At 51.2% G+C, this 21,919-nt stretch overlaps 1 protein-coding gene across 9 annotated transcripts in view; it reads right to left on the bottom strand.

The window, feature by feature from the left end:
- Positions 1-21,919, bottom strand: part of SEPTIN9 (septin 9) — a 260,626-nt gene that overhangs the window by 9,642 nt on the left and 229,065 nt on the right. For all 9 annotated transcript variants that reach the window (XM_044983495.1, XM_044983494.1, XM_044983497.1 and 6 more), the window contains 5 exons: positions 17,084-17,212; positions 16,619-16,700; positions 14,999-15,136; positions 3,814-3,931; positions 9-104 (listed from right to left, as the gene is read on the bottom strand). In XM_044983495.1, coding sequence (XP_044839430.1) covers positions 9-104; positions 3,814-3,931; positions 14,999-15,136; positions 16,619-16,700; positions 17,084-17,212 — 563 coding nt within the window. The remainder of the gene's footprint in view (positions 1-8; positions 105-3,813; positions 3,932-14,998; positions 15,137-16,618; positions 16,701-17,083; positions 17,213-21,919) is intronic.

Here is a 21,919-nt window from a genome sequence, read left to right as displayed (position 1 = left end):
CCACTCACTCTGAATTTCTCATTCACAAGCCGGTCCTCAGAGTCTTCATCAAATTCCTTCTGGGGATACACGTCAATGTCATTGGAGAGCAGGTCGGCCGTGATCTGAAGCAGATGGAAACGGAAAGGACACCACGTTAGACTCCATGACCATGGCTGCTGCCTTTCAGCCTCCCCAGCAACATAGCAAGGCTGCACCCTGCGCTATACTGAATGGCCCTAGAGTAACTCAAAGCCCTTCCCAGCTTGGAACTAGCCAGGCAACCTTGCTTCCCCTCCCCTCTGTACTGCTCAGTGAAGGGCGCGTGTTTCAGTGCTAAATATCCACCCAGCCTGAAGGGCAGCCCATGAAGTTCTAGAAGATCCTCTCTCCATCATCCCACCACCCCCAAGAATAGCGTCCATCTCTGAGCGGAGCAGAAGGCCACACAGATCAAGATGAAGCATTGCAAGCTGGGCTCCGCCTTCATATTAAAAAGACAAAGGGTAATGACAGCCTGCACCATCTGCAGCAAGTCAGGGCAACCATGCATCTCCCAGGCACGTGCTCATGAGACTTGGAGGTGGGCAACAGTGAGACCTTAAGCAGACGGTAGCACTGCGTCATTCAACAGTGAGGTCATTCTCTCCTCCACACCAGGCCTAAAGGGCAGAGCATCCTACCCAGACAGGGGGATGGTCTGTTATGCCAGAACAGTGTCAGGTTTAAACCAAACACTGGCACTGCACCATTCACCTGGGGAGAAGGGCAGATTTTCAGCTCCTGAGTCCAACTGGGCATCAGTGTCAGGGATTTTCAAGCTCCTGAATCCTCTAATGTGCATGGGATTAGCAACCCTGACATCGAGGGGGGGGGAGGGGCGCGTGCAGAATGTGCTGGCACACACTCCCCAATGCTGTGAACATCTCGCTGTGGTGCATGCACTAGAGGCACACTGATACCAGGTTCCTGGAGGGAGCTTCAGGTGCCATCGGCACCAGAACACACCTGTGTTGTTTGCCTTGAAGAAACATCATGGTTGAATCGAAGTCTGAATGGTGCCAGTGCCATGAGGCTGGCTCTGGCTCTAGATCAGCCCTGCACTTCAGGGCAGGTGAACTCCCTCCCCCAATCCAGACAAACTTCCCCACCCGAGAGCACGCTTCGTTCTTGGGAGCAGGGGGAGTCACGTAACACCAGCAGAGACACGTTGCGGTTTCAGGAGCAGGCTTGGCTTTAATGTGGGAAGGAACAACTGTGCAGGTCTTTGGACTCCACTTTGGTGTAAGTTAACAGAGCACTGGCGTAAATCTGGAATAATGCCACCCAGCCCATAGGAATTATCCCCACCCAAGCAAGAACAGAATCCGGACCTACTGAGATCTGAATGGGGACAACACAGCCGCTGGTGGTTAATGTGCCATCACCACTACAATGGGCCAAAAAAACGAGTTTAAAGGCGGTTCCAGATAAATCACCTTCCAATACACTATGGCCACCGAATGCAGATGAGGCCATTGCATATTACAGCTGTGCACGTGTGTATAGATCTAGAGGGAGACACACCCATACACCCCTAACCAGTATTGCCAGAGCCATATTTGACCACTGGGGGCCAGATCCTCAGCTGGTGTAAAACAACACAGCTCCATTGTCTCCTGATTTACATCAGCTGAGGATCTGAAGCTGTTGATTGGTTCTGTTGGAGCCCATTGCAGAAGGGGTGCAAGGTGTCCAGTCTCACATGGTGCATAGACCAACACAGTTATGTTTTTCACCTCCCTTTGGGAAGGATTTTAAGAGTCTGGTTATGATAAAAAATGTAACTCAATAAAAAGGAGGAACTTCTTAGCCTGCCTTCCTGCTACCAGGGCCCAGTGGTGCTCAGAGAAACCCCTGCCACCCAATTAGAGTTAATAGGGTGGTACAGGGCTGAAACAGCGGCGGGCAAAATTTGCTGAGTCTTTAAGTTCCATCTGTTCCTTGACAAAGCCAAGTTTAGTCCATTAACTGCAAAGCCAATACGGCACCGGGAGAGCCAGCTGGATTCCACTGCGCCTGACGCGTCAACAACATTGTCAGCTCAGTTCCGAAAGCACGGGCTTTTATTGCCAAGGATGATATCTGAGGCACAGAGAGCCAAGCTGGATTTTCAGATTCCGGACTGACTCTAGCTCCAGCAGCTAGGCAGACGGAGGAGCAACACCCATGTGTGCACACGCCTTGTACCTTCTGAACTGAGCAAACGGCATGTGGAAAAGTCAGTGGGAAATACCAGACTACAGCAGGCTAGTCCGTCGCTGTTACGACCCTCCCCCTGACCGCAACTGCTCTTCACTTGTCCCTGAGAGCACGGGCTGTCTGATAAAGCACAGCCTGGGCTGGGCCACAAGATTTGGCTCCATTTCCAAAACTTTGCTTGGCCACTGTAGAGATGGACCCAGCTGTGAAATTTGGATTCATCCCCCCAGGTCAGATTGGTGGTTTCAATTCATGGCCCTCACTCCCATGGATGGGACGAGGAGATGCTCAAGCCAGCTCTGAACCCCAGCAGGTGGATGACGTTCAATGCGCAGGGCAGCTCCTCCCCTTCCGCAGCGATGCTTTGAGTAAGACCAGCCAGGCAGGCTTCAGAGCTCTGTAGCCTCCCTCCACAATCCATAGCATCCCCCCCCGTGACCTGGATACTACAATCTGTGCTCTCCCCCCACACCCCGAGAGTCCCTCCTCATGCAGAATGTTAGCAAACCCTCTCCACATAGCCTTGCTATATTGCCCAAGGTAAGAATGGGCTGGAATCAAACTGGGAAACACTTTGCTTCTGTTGCTCCAAGTCAGATGCTTATGGAGACATCTGAGCACATGGATTTAGCTGTGCTTCATATTTTCCTTCACTGCTTTGAGCCTGGATTTACAACGAACCCTTTCACCTCAAGCTATTTGCTACCACATACAAAGCCCCCCTTTGGGGTTAATATTGGATTAGAGGACCAGGACATCCTGAAGTCAGCGGGACAACCCTGAGACCCCTTTCCCTCCCATCTACCTGACTCCACCTCTTGCCCATTTCCTTCCTGCGTCAGCCTTGCTGCATTCCACGAGGATATTTATGGAACGCTGGCTGAGCTATTGGGTTGGCAAAACCCAGGCTATTTATGCTCAGAATGGAAATTCAGACTCAAGAAGCAGCAATCCAAGAGGCGACTGATGGCTTGCTTATTTCTGCAGCGCATGCTGAGACCATCACGCTTGCAGCAACATCATCGGTCACATTACTGGATTTATAGCCCTTTGAAAGCCAAAGCAAAGCAGCGGCACCACAAGGAAACAGCATGCTTGGCTGTAGACTGAGACAGCTCTCCCCCCTCACCAACTTCCAACTGATGCAATCAAGGGAATTGCATCGTTTGCTTCCCCCGTCAATCTCAGAGCTGAGCTCAGCACGCATACATTTTGGCCTGGATTCTGTATCATTGCAGGATGCTGTGCAGCAATATGGGCTCCCCAAAAAGGGTTTAGAGGCTCGACATACAGCAGGACCGAACTCCTAAAAACCATAAAAGCAGACCGGGGGTATAGGGAGAAAATAAAACAGCCATGCAGAGGGAGACCAAGAGCTTGAAATCCACTGTGAGCTGACAGAGATCCAAGAGAAACACAAGGAACTGTTTGGAGGCGAAGGCCCTTCCTCCTGCCACATGGGATCACTCAGAGCTGCAGCCCAAGGAATGCTCTGGGCTCCAGGCCAGCCCTTCGGCTTTGCAGCCCTGCAGGGGGCAGTGGGGAAGGGAAGGAGAAGATGTGCCGGCTGCGGAGTGGCTGCCATCCCCTTACCCGTTTTTTGAAGTAGTCTCTCTCCTCCAGCGTTAACGTGTCGGCTTTGGCGATGACTGGCACGATGTTCACCACTTTGCTCAGGCGTCTCATGAATTCGATGTCTAGCGGTCGGAGGCTAATAGCACAGCAGAAAAGAAAGGGAATCAGACGTCAACAATAGCAACGTAGGGGCTGTTGCAGGGGGAGAATCCCCAGCACAGAAAGGGTATTTACAGACTAGGAAAAGGAGAGCAGAGGAGAAGTAATTTTGTAATGCTGGAGAACATCCCCCTCCAACCAACATTTTCTTAAAAGCAAGAGAGGGGATAGAGACAGACACATGCTTTGCAGACACAAATACTGAAACATGCCAGGTTCCATTTTCCAAGTGACTGCAATCATTTATTAACCCTCAACACTCTGTGAGGAGGAGAGGATTTTTATCTTCGTGGGGATTCTCAGCCACAGAGGATTTTAAGGAACTTGCCACGGCTACACAAGTCCTTCGCAGAGCTGGGATTAGCAATCAGGCATTCCTGGCTGGGCTCTGTCTGCTAAGCCATCCTGCCTTCCTTGTGCAATGAAATTGGACAGTTTAAGGGTGACCCATTGTATAAAACTTTGCCCATCCTGGCACCTGATCAGAATGAAGCGGAATCATGACCCTTCCCGCTTCCCCCGCACACAGAGTAACTGGGCTATGGACCACACGCTTTGTACTGACTCCTCTGCACAGGGGGGAATTTCACCCAAAATGACAGACCTGTCAGTGCAGCTAAAAAGTAGGACTTGGTTAATCCCCACACTGAGCAGTAGCAGTGGAACAGATTACTCTACTTCCACTGCGGAGTTAGAGAGGACATGAAGCGTAAAGGGAAAAACAGATGCCCCAAAGCTACAAGGAATTCACAACCCAAATGACTGTCCTTCTTAGGACCCCAGCTAGAAGCCTGTCTAAAACCAAGCGTGGCCTCCGGTCTCGTTAACAGCTGGCCAACAGCGTAACGGAGCTAATTCCATCCACCCAGGCAAAATGCTGGAACACAAGGCCGGGGCTGTTTCTTTTGGCCCGGATGCTGCTGGGGTCCTGAATGCTCCTGCCCCTCGCGAAGCACACACACAATTTGGGTATTTGGATTTGCAGCTATTTGTGTTGGCCTGAGTGAGGCACGATCCCCCCGCCCGCTCCGACCGCCTCATCAGGCAACCAGATACGGTGCCAAGGAAAGCAAACCATTCCCCTGGGGCTGAGGGGACCCCCAGACAGCTTGGGAAGCAGAGTGGTAAGAACAACAAGCTACTGGAAAGAAGCGAGCGCACTGCCATGTATGGTACTGGGAAACAGGGACACTTTACGAGCACTGGAGCCCCTTGGGTGAGGGAAATCCCAAGGAATCTGCCTGCTTGAAACTGGTCAGAGCACGCCAGGGTAGTAGTGGAGGCAGGGAGTGTGAGGAAAGGGTGCAGCCAGGTCAGTGCTGGAGCCAAAGGGCTATCGCTAAATTAATGCAACTTCACATTAATCAATCCTGGCCTCACCATCCTGGCTTACAGATGGGGAAACCGAGGCACAGAGCGGCCAACATGTCTTGCCCAAGGCCATACAGCGACTTAGCAGCAGAACTGGGTCTACACACCAGCTCTCCCAAACCCCAGTGCTGTTCTGTAAGCCGGGAGACTGACGCCTCTGTACTCAGGGAAGGAGAGAATGTTGGCAACTCACAGCATTTCACCTCCCAGGTAGGCAAGTCCACTTCCTGCTTGGGAGCCAGGCTAGCTCACCACCACCTTACACAACTCTGTAAGACAGGGGTTAGCTTTGAGTTGCCAACATTGTCTCATTCAGATGCCTTGTGGCCAAGTGCAAGCCTAGAATTCCTCTTCTACATTCAGCTGGCCACAGTGCAGCTGTGGCCACAACGTATGGACGACGTGGAGAGATTCAACACAAGAGAGGCTGTGGTCTCTCTGCTGCACAGAGAGCAGCGGTAGTGGGGCAAATACACCCAAAAGCCTAGAGATCACATCATTAGCATTAGGGAGAACTACAAACGTTGCAGTCACAGACTGCCCTGAGCTCCAGGAAAGCAAGAGCTTAGTTTGGCTTTGGAAAGAAAACCTCCAAGGACACATCTGAGCAGACTCCTGTTGGTGAGTGCTGTTTGGAACTCTGCATAATATATTTGCCAACCCCCCTTGCATGCATCACTCTTATGTTTCTCTCCCCAAGGACTTTCTTTCCCTCCTGTTCTCCTTGCAATTTTTCAAACAGCTTTTCCCCTTTAAAAGTCTCCCCCACCCCCGCTGACAGCATGTTCCTGCCTCTTTCATCGGCTTTTGTTTTAGATGGAAGACGACGATGTATATGTGGCCAATGCAGATTGAGCCACAAACAGAAGTGCGTTGGATTTAACTCTGATCTCAATGTCGGAGCCCACTTATCAAGCCTGCCTTGGTCCACTGAGAACTTTAGGGGCCTTTGTTACTCTAACAGCAGTGTGCAAAGCCACATCTAGCCACACATCCGCATCTGCACCCAGGTCCGATATCAGCCAGCTGCATAGCTTTGGATCTGCTGGCATCTGCACGCCATGCTTAGCCCATCCCAGTGGGGCTTGGTGACTGGGCAATAGCAACGCATCTCCTCTTGGTGCTGCGGTATTCTTAACAGCCAAGGCCAGTCTCCTATGTACAATATACGAGATTGTGCACACTTAATACTGGGGTGAGGAGGCAGAGGAGGTGCTCTTGACTGAGCACACACAGGTGCAAGATTACGAGTATCCCATACCACCAGCCCACTCTGACTCAGTCGCTGGTGCTTTTCCCTCTAGCTCAGCACTGCAGCAATGCTCCTGCACAGCAGTAGGGGGCGCTGCTGCCTTTCGTACAAGCCCTAAAACAGAGGTCCCAATCCTTTCTGATCTTAAGGATCTTACAGCATTAAGAGCTCCAGGCACCTTTCAATCTGTAGCGTCCTTCCGATGACTGGTTTTCTGTCGATGCTCTAACTTGACAAACAACACAGTTGCAACACCAGCATATCTCCAGAGAGAGGTACAGGCAGACTTGGGATGTGGAGGGATACAGAAAAGCCGTTCCAGGCGGCAAGAGTTGCCAGGAAGGCGGCTCTTGCACCAAGAATGGTGAGATGGTGTGAAAGACCAGAGGGGAGGCTGGAGGAGCAGAAACGTGAGCCCATGAGGCAGGCTGCACTGCTCCCAGCATTCACCCAGTGTGGTCTTTGAAAAGATGGCCCTGAGTCTATAGGAAGATTTTTACCCCACCATAGCAGACAAATTCCAGTGTGTGCAATTCAATCCCCATGCCCTGAAGTTTCAATTCAACAGGGCAGTTGTCTCCACTTCCTGCCCTACCCAGATGCAACATTGCCAAAGAGGACTCCCTCCAGAAGTGGCTGCATTTCCGTGGTGGGCGTAAGAATTCTCATGCCAATTGTAACACTCGTTGGGAGGAAAGGCATCTAGGGGCCTAATTCTCCACAGCTCCACTGAGCAGAGGGTTTGGCCCACAGAGACCATTCTAAAACCCCATTAAATTAATCTGCTGGCTGCGGCTTCTGCTCTCTCACAAGCTGCGGTGTGAACCTGTACCTTAGTGAGGAAGCTTGTGACTGTAGGGGCAGCAGCAGGACTCGGAGATGCAAACTCTTCTCTGTTATCAGCCAGGTCCCCTGTCTGACCCCAGTAGGCCTAGGCCATCCATGAAGCCGTAATCTCCCACCCTACACCGCACCATAGTAAGACACTGTCAGAAGAGACCAAACAGAGTAAGCTCTGTGCAGTGTGGGGCCCTGTGCTTTCCCAGAGTCCCCAAGGCAGAGCTTCCTGGCATCCTGCTGAGCTCTTTCCTCTGACTGCTAGAGAACGGAGGTCAGCGGACTTTCCCAAACAGCAGATCTCCCTACACCACCGCAGCAAGCAGCATTCCTGCTCCGGGGCTGGATACCAGGACAGGACATGGGACAGCCAGGCTGGCTGCTGGAGATTTGACACAGGTCACTGTTAGTAGCAGAGCACACAGGGCCAGCTCTGAGCCGGGAGGCAGCAGGGTCCAGTAATAAGAGACACGATCCAGGTCTTTTGAAGCCAAACCCCAGCTCTGCCACAGACACAATTTAAAGGTGTGTGGTCTTAGACACGGTGTAACCTCTGTCTCAGTCCTCTCACCTTTAACGTGGGGACCATTTCCCTCTCTTCCTCCCACACAGAGTGTTAGGAAGCTTGATTGGCTGCCTTTATAAGGTGCTTTGAAAATGCTATTAGTCTCCTATGAAATGAAAGTCACAGGGATTAAACAAATAGACTCTAGAGAAGTAACTGAGTTTCACAGGGAGCAAATCATGTTTCTGTATGTTTTTTGGACCATCCTATACAATTTGCTATTAAATTCTATTGGACAGTTTTAAAAAAAAAAACCCAAACACCACACAACCCTATACCAAAATACATTTTCTATTAAGTTCCACAGGACTTTCCCCAAAGGAGGCCCTTTAACTGGAAGTCTAGCCAGGAAAGCTCTAGCGCTAGACTAAGTTACAAACATTAAAGCAGAACAAATTCATTGGCTGAATGCACCTGAGAAGTCACCAGCACTGGGAACTGGCTTACGCACAAATTAACCCTTTCATAGCTATCACGTGCACTATAGATATGGCCACGGTAGCAGCGGTGGGGAGAGATGGCTTACTCTAGCTTCAGGTAGTCCATTCCCAGCTCCCTATTGCAAGGAGCAAAGCAGCACAGCCAGGAGTTTTTGGCTCAGGGTACTGTGCAGAGGTCAGGAGAATCCTCCAGTGACCGATAACTAGCTCTTATGGTGGTGAAAAGCATGTGTGGAATAGCTGGTGCTGTTTGCTTCAGTCTACAGGGCACATGCACTCCTGGCATGGGAACTCCTATTTGTCCCTATGGGGGGGCTGATCCTGGAACCTAAGGAAGACTATTTTGGTGCTCACATTAACTTTTTCACTGCTGAATAAAGCGTGCAAGAAAAGATGGATGATCACAGTACAAAAACATGCAGATCTCCTGTGAGCAGTGTTGCATTCCAGAGTCATAAGCAGACTTTGGGTGCAGTTCACAAGAGGCAACTGATTATATTTTAACTCTTTCCCAGTAAGATCTCTGGAAGCCCAGATCTGTGACTGAACATGTACAAGAGAAACTGCCTTTGCCTCACAGGCAAAGGATCTTTAGAGAAAGAGGACAAGCCACAGCTGAGTGGAACTGTGGCAGAGGATTGTTCCACGCAGCTGAAATATACACACTGGGTGGCTATAAAACCTTTCCCTTCCTTTTTGTTATGTGACCATTACTCAGCCCCACAGAATTTGGGGCTGCGGGAGGGAATGGGGTATTACTGCTGGGGTTGCGTATGGCCCCTTCAGATTATCTACAACTGGGCTCACTAGCATAGGTGGGATCGGGCAGGCAAGTTCCCTCTAAGCTGCATGGCCACGCAGCAGGCTATCAAGGGCCATGCAGATGCACAGCCACAGGGGCCTGGAGAGGACAGAGGTAGGGAGTGGGTGGGGAGCAAGTTGGGGCATGCAGAGCTGTGACGGGGCAGCTGGAGCTGCCGCAGTGAAAGAGGGCTGGGGGGAGTCCTCTCTCCCCGCCTCAGCCCTGTGGCAGCCTGCACCCCAAACCCCTCATCCCCAGCCCCGCCCTAGAGCCCACACCCCCAACCGGAGCCCTCACCCCTCCCCAGCATCCCAACTCTCTTCCCTAGCCCCTCCCACACCCCAAACCTCTCATCCTCGGCCCCACCCCAGAGCCCACATCCCCAGCCAGAGCCCTCACCCCCAGCCCTGAGCTCCCTCCCCACTTTGAACCCCTCGGCCCCACCCCGCCACACATCACCTCCATATTGGTGCACATAAAATTCATTCCGCACATGGATGTAAAAAATTAGAAGGAACTTTTTAGGGCAGACTCAGCTCTTGCTTGTTCCCTTACAATGCAGTTAAGTAATAAAAGCTGCTGGGAGGACCAGACACAGAATACCCTGTCAGTGGCATCCGAGATCTAACTAGTAGCAAGAAATAAAAATCTTCTGACTGGTACATTGAGCAAAACACCCGTGCGGAGTCACAAAGGGCTCCACCACCACCGCCAGTAAGGGTACCTCTGCACAGAAGCTGGGAGGGTGCTTCCCGGCACAGGTGGACAGACGCATGCTAGCTCTGCTCCAGATAGCGTGCTACAAATAGCAGCATGGCTGCTGCGGCATGGGCAGGGCTTGGGCTAGCCACCTGAGCACCATCCCACTCCACCCCCTGGGGACACACTCGGGCAAGTCATTAGCAGAGCTAGTGTGCGTCTGTCTACCCATGGAGGAAGCAAGCTCCACGTAGACATACCTAAGTGCACAACAGGAACCTGCTGAGGCACAAGCTGGAACTGAATCTAGCTCCCTCTCCCATAGCAGGGAGACTAACAGGAGAGGAAACTGGATGGTGTCATTACAGTCAGAAGCAGCGGCTCCAACACACGCAGGCCGCACAGCCGGTGAGTGAGAAAGTGCTGTATTTCACAGCCACTTTTCAGAGTCAAGCCCTGCTTTCCAGACATCATGCAGAGCCTGCTGTGGAATTTATTGGGTGGTGAGTATTTGGGGCTTTACTTCCATGGCCAAAAGCCCCTGCCAGCATGTTACTTAGTCTTTGTAAACATCATTTTACTGGGGCCTTACAAGGAGGGCAGGGCACACACTAGATTAGTTTAGTCTGCCCTGACTGATGGGAGACAGAGCTGTGTCCTTAGGAGATGGAAAAGTCATCAGCTGATTCACTCTTGGATTCCACTCTACGGGAGGAACAGACAAACCTTTTACTCAACGTCTACAGCGAAGTCTGAAATGGAACCGAGCAGTTTATCAGGCCAGGGCTACAATGGGATAGGACATCTCTGGCTCACAGACTGGAGTGCTATCATCAACAGTCTCGTAAAAGCCACTCAGGGATTCACCTGTCTCGGTGGGTTCTGAACGTATGTTAAATGTTTGTGACGACAACAACAACAAAAAAACAGCTCCAAAGGAGCAGGTATTAATCCAAATGCAACTGGCACAGAAAGCAGAACTAACTCTAAGCCAGTCCCCATCTTCACAAGGCACTGCAGGTTAAACTAACCCTCTGCACACTGCTGGCTGCGGAAGCAGCCACATGCTGCCAAGAGGGTGCCAAGAACCCTTGCTGTGCAGTTTGGGAAGGGAGGATAAGAGGAATGCTCTGTCCTTGAATCATCAGGTCTGGAAAGCAGCAGGGCCGCTGCATCACTTCTCACTGTCAATGAAGGGGCAGAACGCCCGTGAAAAGGACAATCCGAACAGCGCAGGGAGCTTGAGAATGACATCGGGATTAATCCCTCTAGCATGTTTTCTGTAGTTGGTGCAAATGATTGACAGTAGTAAGATGTGTCCGTGAGACCAGGGAGAGGGAGCTGGCTGCCAAGAAAAACTGGGATCCAAATTAAGCAGGTTATTCAGGCAGGAGCATCGCGATAGGTTGAACCACCACACTCAGAGAGTTATCACTTCTGGGGACACCTCTGGTGAGCATCATAAGAATGGCCATAGTGGGTCAGACCAATGGTCCATCTAGCCCAGAATCCTGTCTTCCGACAGTGACCAATGCCAGGTGCTTCAGAGGGAATGAACAGAACAGGAAATCATCGAGTGATCCGTCCCATTGCGATTTGTGTGATGTTGCCCCCAGTGGGGATCCACAGAATGCAAAGGAATACCTGTCATTACCTCCTAAGGTGGCTCAAGTGATAGAGGCCTGAGGTTGGAGAGCGAAAGCACCAGGGTTCTTGTCCAAGTTCCCTCCACTTGTGGCATATTCAAGACAGTGCTCGTGTAATGGTGGCAGGCTGGATCGAATCTGGAGCTAAGTGCATGAGTCTCTACTGTATGAGCTAAAAGCCACATGGCTTTTAGCTAAAGCTGCAGAGCAGACTCATTAATCTCTCTCTGTGGTCTCGGTGCCACTAGATGTGACAAAACACCACACCCAGAAGGTGTGTGGGTTACACTAGCATCCGTAGCTCACAGCTGTGTTAGGGATGCACAAAGCCAACATGAAGGGACGTGCCTTGCTTACGTAAAACTACAGGAAGCTGCCTCCCTGCTCACCACTCTCTGAAAAGGCTTATGGTCATTTCAAACAATACTCTACTCAACAGTGGGAAGAGAGTCCACCCCGTGCTAGCCCATAATCTCTGAGCATGGAGCTTATGAAGGGCAGAGGGAAGTGCCAATGGCAATAAGAAATTAAGACGTGAAACTAACCAGAGTGTGGCATCAGGAACTCAAACACTGCACGTTACAACTCAGAGAGAGCCAGCATTTCTCATTGTCACAGAGTCCCCGGGCGATGCTCTGGAACTGCTCCCTACAAAGCCAGTCAGGACTCTGGTGAAGTCTCCTCTCAGTGAGCAGACTGTCTTCAGGGTAAGACGCTCACATGGCTTCCACCTTCCTGGTCTGACCTTGGAGCATTTAACATCCTCTGCCCCTCCATGTGCTTCCCACAGTGAGTCCACCCAGGCAGGGTCCTGGGGAAGCTAGAGGGTCCTGCACCCCCCACTTCGCAGTCAGACGTGACTCTTAGCCAGCCAGTAAAACAGAGGTTTATTAGATGACAGGAACACAGTACAGAGAACAGGTTTCAGAGTAGCAGCCGTGTTAGTCAGAGAACAGGACCCCTCAGCCGGGTCCATTTTGGGGGGCAGTGAGCCAGACACCCACGTCTGCACTTCACTCCTCGACCCCAGACAGACCCCAGACAGGCCCAAACGCCTCTGCTTTGTTCCTTTCCTGGGCCAGCAGGTCACCTGATTCCTTTGTTCTCCAACACCTTTAGCTATCACCTTGCAGGGAGGAAGGGCCCAGGCCATCAGCTACCAGGAGAAAGTGTGTCGGCCATTTATGCACACTGGCCCTTTGCTCTGCAACAGTCACACCCCCTAGAGACTTAAGAAATGCATAGGGGAAACTGAGGCACCCCTACAGTATTCAGAAGAAACATTAAGAATAGTCCCACTTTGTCACACCCATCCACTCCATATTCCCATTAAAGGTCCTCCCTCCCCCTGAGCTGTAGTCTATAGCCTCAGCGTGTCCTGCTGTTCCCCCGCATATATGCATCCTCTGTCAGGAGGCGAAAGTCAGGAGCCAGATGTCCTCTTTGACACCTGGGCAGGAAACCGTGGCCCTAGGAGAAGCAACCTGAGACGGCAGCCAAGCAAGCGGGTTCTAACCCCCAGCTGGGGTATCAGGCTACACGCAGCCAAAGGCTATTGCAGGGGAAGGAGCCTGTTGCGTGCAGCATGGTAATGAAGCCTCTCAAACTGCAGGGCCATTTTCTTATATTGGAAACACATGTTCTTTGGAGAGAGAGCGGGGGGAGGGAGAGAGAAAGAGCCAGAGGAAGGAAGCAGAGAGTCGGACTTCCATGCAAACACTGTTACCCTGGGAGCAGCCGGGTGAGAGAAACCAGAACATGCCATTAGAGAGGCACAGGCAGAGGGATGAGCCTAACATGTCAGTGCCCTCCCCCGCACACACGACGGCCACACACAGAATGACGGCGCTTTCCATGCTTTCCCAGGGAGGGGGGAGGGGGCTGTGGAATGGGTCATTTGCTCCACCTCAAGAGCTGACTCCTGCTGCTGGGTGCACGACCGGGTCAGTGGCACAGCCGCAGTGCTACAGGTTCAAGGGCCTGCACGTGGTCACCCCTTCTAAAACTCCAATGCTCCTTGCACACAAGCGGAGGGCTCAGAGCCTCCTTTTCTTCTTCTGCCGAAGCGAGGGATTTGCCAGGTCACCAGACCTAGAGTCTTTTCTAGAAAAGGCCTTTTATTTTACCTGATCATCCCAAGGCACACAGCTCCATCAGCTCCCTCTGCCCCTAACAGAAGGCTACAACAGATAAAGAGCCCAGGCAGACAACCCAATCAGACAATCCAAGGCCCCGGGGGTCTTTGCAGACTGCACATATGCAACCATCTCTGCTCTATGCTAATGTATGTGCAGGGCATTCACATTGACAAGGACTTTTCTCTCTAAAGCCAATGGAGAAGGGGACTCTAAGGTCTTGTCTACATAGGAAAGTTTGGTCAGTTTCCCAGGTATAGTTATACCTGTCTAATGTTCCACACCGGGACAATTATTCCAGTAGAAGAGTGCCTTTTTTTTTTTTTTTTTTTGCTTTAGTTGAAACCCCTTCTCAAGTGATGTAAGTGAAACCCAAACAAGTGACTCATATCCAAACAAAAGTGCCCACACAGCGGGTTAGACTAGTATAACTATATAGGGTTAAGTTCATACTTTGTTTATACGGAAGAAACTTCCCATGTAGACGCGGCCAGATCTCGAGTGAAGGAATCGCCACAAACCAAATGAAAATTCTAGGTCCTGACACTTGGACACTTGCTTTTTAGAGGTGCCAGGGACAGAAACAAGGCTACACATGAAATAGGCCATGATCACGTCCAGGCTAAAAGTTCTATTTATAAATACTCCCTTCAGGCTCAGTACCAACTGGTTCAGTCTGCTCTATACTGCTAGGACAACTGGATCCTTGATTAACAAAAACAGATAGCACGGTAGGGAGGCACTTTAAACATTGGCAATCACATTACCATCAGATTCCAGCCACTACTCACATGGACTCTTGGGATGCTACAGACTGTTTAATCCGTCGGGGGGCGGGGGGTGGAAGTGGGGGGAATGAAGTGATGCCTGCATGTTTATTTTACCTATGCCTGGGCTAGGATTGCTTTGCGTTAATACTAGCAGCTCTAGATGGGGAAGGGAGCTAGCTATAAGCATTAGGAATTACTGCATTTATATGTTTCTTGTGTGGGATTGTATACAGAGCACCTAGCAGTCCATGTGTGCATGCTTCAACATACAGGAAGTGACCAGAACCTGGCTAAACAGGATGTAGTATTCACACTAAAGATGATTGATTGGAAAAAGTTATTGTAAGGTCACACAAACCAGAGTGATTTTGAATTTCTTAGCAACTTCTGGGCAAGATTAAAGACAGAGACAGCTAGCACCAGAGAGGCAAGTAGGTTCAATCTTGATCATTACCCCACCTCCACAAACACACACACCCGCCATCCTAAGTAGGAAAGATCATTCTCCTGAGGAGGAGGGTACATACGCATGGCCGGTGGCTGGGATGAAGTATATACAGCAGTGCACCCTGCTGTCTGGGATCCGCCTCTTCCGGTTAACATTGAGCTCCTCCTGCAAGTACTTCTCGTACTGGTCATTGATGAACTTCATGATGGGCTGCCAGCTGTGCAGAAAGACATACACACAGGTGAGACAGGACTCATGCAGTGACTCTAAAACCACCGACAGGCTAAGCGCTGCACTGGATCCTGAAAGGGAGAGTCATCGGGAGTGGACAGTGCTCAGCATCTTGCAGAATTGGGCCCCCAAGTAAAAGCATGGGAATGTTTCATACCACAGCTGCAGGCGGCTAAGAAAAGAATCCCCCAAGTCCTGTGTGAATGGCAAATCTTGTTTTATCACCTTTCTAAAAGGAGCCAAGTTTTCTGGGAATCCTCCCAGTCCTGGCACTCAACAAGGGGAACAACTAGGATGCGTGGCAGCAGGAGAGCTCAGCTTCTTGGCTGTGAGCTCCGTCTCTAGCACTAGGAGGCAGTGCAGAGCCTGCAACCACTTCAAGAGGACAACTGGGCTCCACCATTCAAATGCGAGCTTCTCACAATGGTAAGCAGGCTTCGGAAGTGTTAGTGCCCACAACAGCCCCTTTACTGCTGCAGTAATGGACATCCTGTGACCAGCTAGGCTCTGGCCCGTTTCCGAACAGAAATATTCATGAACAGCACCAGGAGGAGCCCTAGAAAGCCTGACTGCTCAGCCCTGCCATCTTCCTGCTCTTCCCCGTCCACGCCAGGATCCCAGCCGTAACCCTTCACCAGGAGTCACTTCTGGGAAAGGCAGCAGAGCAGTTAGCCATCGACTGCCCAGCCCGCGGGAGACCTGCCAGTGCCCCACAAAGTTTAACAGAGCTTGTAGCGCTTTCCTAGACAATGTATTTAGAGAGAGGTGGGGGGGCAGGGGAGTGGGCTTAAAAAAAAAAAAGGCACCTGTGTGCCCCCGCCCCAGACATTGGTCACCCTCAAATTTGTCTGTATGCTTCCAATGTTAACCTCATCACCACATTGTGTGTGTGTGTGTGTGTGTGTGTGTGTGTGTGTATTGGGGGGGGGGATTACAGATATTTATAATTGATTATTTTTGCACCTCTCCCCCCCCACGAGTGGGACACATGGATGGACGTTCAGAAGCGGTGGCTGCCCCAAGGACTTTCCCCACAGCTGCTAACTCTCCAGCAGACGTAGGAAGGGCTAGGGGGATCAGTCATGTCAGCACCTGCCCTGCCCGTGAAGCAGCACTCTGGGATGGTTGGGCTCCACCCCCTGGCAGAGAGAAGGCTGACTAACCATAGCCCTTTGCACTGGAGCCTGCCGGGGAAGGAAGCTGGCAGGATTGTCTGGTTTCCCTTTGCAGCTCACCAGCCCAGCTGCTCAGCATCTCCAGCCTCCCCCTCCCCACCCCTCGACAGCCAAGCTAGGCAGAATGAGAGCCACAAGGGATCCACAACTTTGCAATGCGCCCCGGCCCATTCCATGCCCCGGAGCAAAGGAAGGGTGGTGCAAAGCGAGTCCCCACCCCCACAGGTGGTCTGCATGACAGAAGGCCTATGCCAGCCAAGCAGCAGCACAGCCCAGGGCAGCGTTCTCCTCACCAGTTCTCATTGTTGATGTGGTCTCCAAACCCTGGGGTGTCGATGACAGTCAGCTTCATACGGACGCCCTTCTCCTCAATATCTGAAACAGAGACATCCAAGGGATGGTATAGGCCGCAAGCAGAGACAGGCCCAGCGTGCAGCCTTGCCTTACCACCAGAGATCTCTCCAAGCAGCTGCAGGCTTGGTACCTGCAGCCCTCCAAAGATACAGCATCCTATCACATCAGTGGCATTTCAACTGCATTATAAAGAAGAGACTATGCAGCTCAACTCTTTCAATAATCCATATAACTCCTCCCCCTGTGAAGCATGATACCCCGCCAGCAATCTCAGCTGATTGCGTTCCGGCATAAAGGAATCTAGACTGGTGGATACGGAGAAGATGCTCTGGCTTCTCTTGGCCTAGGAGGAGCCTCTAGAGCTCTGTCACCCCCCAAACTGCATGTGTGCCCAAGAGACTCACCATGAGTGATCGACTTTATTTCGATGGTTTTGGGGATCCGCTCTTCAGAAGCTGGCTGAACGGATTTCCGGCTGACTTTGGATTTGAAGAGAGTGTTGATTAACGTGGACTTCCCCAAGCCACTCTGACCTGGAGGACAGGGAGAGTCAGAATTGGAGTTGGAATTGACTCCATTTTACCTTTATGGGAATTCCTGGTCCACACCATGCATCAACTAGGATGGGGCCAACTCCGTAGGCAGTGGCATTGCACATACCAACAGTTTCTTTGCAGAATTTAACAGCATTTCCCACACCCTCTGTGATATTTCTTCACACAAGCAGATGGCTGCATATTGGCTTGGGTACACGTGTGCTGGCACCCTCTACATTTCAGACCGGCTCATGTTTTGTGCCCCCTGCTGGCTGACATAGCAAAGCGGTTCCTGTAGCCCATTCAGCCCAGATCTGTTTTGATGGGGGGAGGTTCTCCTGCTCATGCCACACATTAGTGAAGTGACCTCAGCATGTGGGTGTGGATCACTGGAACTGCAGCTCCCTCTTTACTAAGGATGCTTTCACTTTCAATGAGGCAACACACTCAGTGGAAACAGCTCTCTCCTGCAATCAATACGGTTCTCTGCTCCCTGTCCCTGTTCAGAGTGGAACACAAAACCCGTGTGTTTGAAGACATTGCCCGGAGATGTGGGATGGAAAGCGCAGGAATCTGGACTCCGTAGAGCAAAGTCAGACAAGTGAGTCCTTCCACTATGGAACAAGATCTCGCTTGGTTGAAGACGCGCTAGATGGAAAACACGGCCCACTTGGGCACAACTAGACAAACTCGCTGGGGAGCATGTGAATAGCTAGTTTGTCAGTAAGCTAAACAGCAGCGGCTCACACGACCCGTAAGGGCAGAGATACACATAGCACTGAAGGGCTAATGTTTACAGAACCCCTTTATTAACCTTAACTGAGCCAACACAGAGGCCACACAGTCATCTTGAGTTATTTATTTGCCCCTATGAGGCTGCAATAACCATTTCCCTCCTTAATAAGAGGATGGGAAGCAGAAGAGCTCTCCCTCTGCCATGACTCCTTCAATAAAGATTCTCTTAAAGGGACTTAGACTGAAATGGCCCACAGGAGGGCTGATCTACAGGCTTCCTTCACTGCCTGTCCCACATGAATTCCATTCCTTGCAAGGCTCCCTCGAGCTTTATCTCAGCTGATATTAAAGAGGACACTCTAAACTGTATCTTATGGTTTTGATCATCCACCATGACAGACCACTTCCCCCAACCTCTTCAATAAATCCTGCAGGGGAGAGATACTAATGATGCAGGCCTGGGTTAAAACCACAATCCAATGGTTTATGGCTGGGATCACAAAGGGGAATAAATTAGGTCTGGGGATTGATTGGTTCTTTCAGCTAAACTGATGAAGCATTGGCTCTGGCCCCAGAAATCAGTCACATTTAACAGGACCAGAGGGTCTCTTAAAGGCCAGATTTGGGCAGCACATGGCAGCTTGGGCTAAATCCATCTCTCTTGTTTAGATCAATGTTCCAGGAGAAATCGCACAATGCTAGTGCTAGAAAATTCCTAGGAAAAATGCTGTCAGACAAGATAACAAGTGGGGCCACTAGCTTCTAACTCAATTTGCAAAAACACTTCAGAGTAAGCTTAGTCTGTCAGAGCTCCCAGCCTCTGCCCCACACCCAACCTCCATGCCCATCCTTTCAGGACCCAGAAGATCAAAATACGCCCCTTCCCCTCCCCCCAAGCATCCAGAAAGCTCACAGGTCCCAAAAGCTTTTGCACGGGTTTGCTCTCCCGTAGTATCTCCCCACCTGCTTTTAGCCATGTCAACAGGAGGAAGTCTTGTTTTTGTCAGTAGGCAGAGCAGCTATGGGTGCAAAAGGAACACAGGGAACAAATACAGTTTAAGTGTTTTGCCCTTTGCAGAGAGTTTCATCAAGCAACAGAAGGGTTAACAATGCCTGAACTGTAAACAAAATAGGCTAATTAGGTATTCTATTTGTGATCGTGTTAGTTTTTCTCATATGCTTCTAATTAAGAGGTGATACATTGCTGCAACCTGTGCTAGTCTGTTCCTGCATCTGACACTGTTTAATTAGCTAGAGTGAAAAACACTAGAGAAGAGCAGCTCCTGGGAGCTGGTAGCAGAGACTGAGGTTGGCATGCGAAGCTTTTTGGCCATCTCTGGTCAGTACATACTATGCTGATTTTGTTCAGGAAAGCGGTTACTTTGCAGCTTCTCAATACCCCGGAGTAAGGAGCCATTTTTTGCATAGTCCTTTTCCTGGCGGTAACCACACCTTAGTGGCAGGGATTAGGGGGACTAAAGTAGTTCTGGTAAATCCAGACTGACCCACGAGTTAAACACTTCCAGGAATCTGTTCGAAGCTCTCAACTGTATTGTAGAGGACATTAGTAGTGCCCATGGTGGCAAAGGTCCCCAGAGAGGATGGTCCTGTGTTGAAGGCACCAGACTGGGTCACAGGACACCTGGGTTCAATTGCCAGCTCTGCCACAGGCTTCCCGTGTAATTCTGGGCAAGTCATTTAATTTCACTGCCCCTCGCTTCCCCAGCTGTAAAACAAGGATAATAGCTCCTGTCTTTGCAAGTGCTCAAATGTCAGAGTGGGGGCCATATTATACCTAGATAAGGGTCTGGGCAGTACAGTGGGGTGTTGGCTGGCTCTTTGTGGGGCAGCCCAGCTGTGCACTAATGAAGCAAGGCAGAGGACGGACCAAGAAAGAGCTGAGTGGAAAGAACGTGTCCAGGGAAGGCGTGTTTCTCTACAGCTCCTGTGAGCAAACTGCCTGGGAAGTTTCTCTCCAGTACAGGTTCTCTGGGGGCTCTGCACTGCCACAAGACTAGGCTAACCCCGAGAAGCCCACTCAGCTGCATTCAAATGGACGCCACAGAGCGCATGCTTTAGACTAACCCATCAGGAAGGACTGAAACTGCTTGGCTACTCCTCATTTCTCCCTTCTGTCTGCCTGAACCAGAGAACTGTGGGAGGCTTCCAAACAGTTTCAGGAACATGGCAAGACTCCCAGATTCAGAGAGAGACAGAGACAGACAGACACACAGACTACCCCAAAGTAATACCTCAGTTCTGTGGGAGCCCTGAAATAAGCAGCTGCCCCATCCCCTTGCCCTTATCAATACAGATTCAGGAAGTCTGTTTTCTCCCAAACTTGCTGTGGTATTTAATCAGGCAGGAGAGAGTGAGGGGATGATGGGAGATTGCATCCTGGGGCCTCAGACTCAGACCTGTAGGGCTAAAAGCGACCTTGAGAAACCATCTAGTCCAACCCCCTGTCCTGAGGCAGACCAGCTAACCCTAGACCATCTCCGAGAGATGGTTGTCCAGCCTGTCCTTATAAAGCTCAGTGATCCATCATAAGAGTCACCCTCCCATTCACACGCACTGAGCACCTCCCACCCCCTCTGTTGCATACCCTGTGTTTTCCTGTGATAGGCAGAGAGTTTCAGCACTTGTTTAGGCTGCCACGAATTCCCCGGCCTGTGAACACTCAGCCGGGAGCTTGCCAAGGAAAGAACAGTTTTCTCCAGCCACTGTGAGACATGGGCTTCGGTACCATACATGGCATTCTGCCAAGGCAAGTCAGGCCCCACTTAAAAGTCTCCCATCACCACCAGAACTGCAGAAGGAAGAGGTGCCTTCCCACTGCAGCCTGCCCTGGGACGGCAAGAAGAGAGTTGTGGCTCCTGGGCACCACCCCCAAGCTGTGAACTCAGGGTATCCCAGGACAGGGCAGAAGCAAGTCCAGCCCTGGCAGGGGCCATGGTTCTCAGTTCATGCAACTTCGGATCTCATGAAGAATCTTGATCTTTGGGGGACAGAAACTCAGCTGAAATTGCAGCTGATTTAGGGAGAAGCTACTGTATCCCCCCCCAAACTGTCTCAGGCTCACCAGCCTCAGTGACTCTGACCCAAGTTCCAGGTTTGTTGTGAGCCAGGCATGGTTTTGGGCTCGCTGCACAGCTCTTTGGGGCTAACCATGGTAACCGGCAAGGAGGCGCTAGCTGTCCAGGAGCATGTGGGAAAGGGATGAGGGCAGAGAGAGCAAGAGAGCTGCACACTGGGGGCTGGGAAGCCAGGTGCAGAATCAGGCTCCCAGGGGAGCGGACGTCAGAGGAAAGTGACAGTGCCAGCACACACTGCAGGTTAGGCCAAGCCACTCCAGTAGTCTTCGACCCCCAGACTTTCGTTCTGCGCTTCACCAGCCCAGGTAAACAGTGCTTTGTACCCTCCACCAGGAGGGGTGAGCAGACACTGTCCCTCTCCATCCCCACCAGCAGGAGACACTGAGGGAGAGAACAAAACAAGGAAAAGACCACACATGCCAGAGGCCTTGCACTCCACGCAGACTCGGTGTTGCGTTCTCTTCCCCTTGCACCCTGCCACGGGTCAGTCACCCTTGGCCAAGTCCTGCTTACACTTGCTCAAGAGGAACTGAGGAGGGGACAAGCTGCTTTGCAAGCCCTTATTCCTGGGGATTATGCAGGAGTCAAGTGTAGGGTGATCGTATTTTCCTAACTGAAAACGGGACATTGGGTGCAGCTGTGGGAGGCTGGCCTGAACCTGGCCCAAGCCGCCATCACGGGCATCATGACTTTTTTGGCAAAACTGGGCATTTCTCCCTGTTGCTCTTACCTGAACGTTCCTCTGCAACTCGCCTAGGGCAAGAGCAAATGGGAGAAATGCCCAGAGTCGTGACATCCAGGACAAGGTTTCAAAAGGGTGTCTGTCCTGGCCAAAACGGGACACATGCTCACCCTAGTCAAATGGGTTCTGACT

This window comes from Mauremys mutica, chromosome 12 (genome assembly GCF_020497125.1).
Source record: "Mauremys mutica isolate MM-2020 ecotype Southern chromosome 12, ASM2049712v1, whole genome shotgun sequence".
NCBI classification, from domain to species: Eukaryota; Metazoa; Chordata; order Testudines; family Geoemydidae; genus Mauremys; species Mauremys mutica.
The sequence above is the reverse complement of the archived record's forward strand: the minus strand, read 5'-3'. Positions and strand labels throughout refer to the sequence as shown.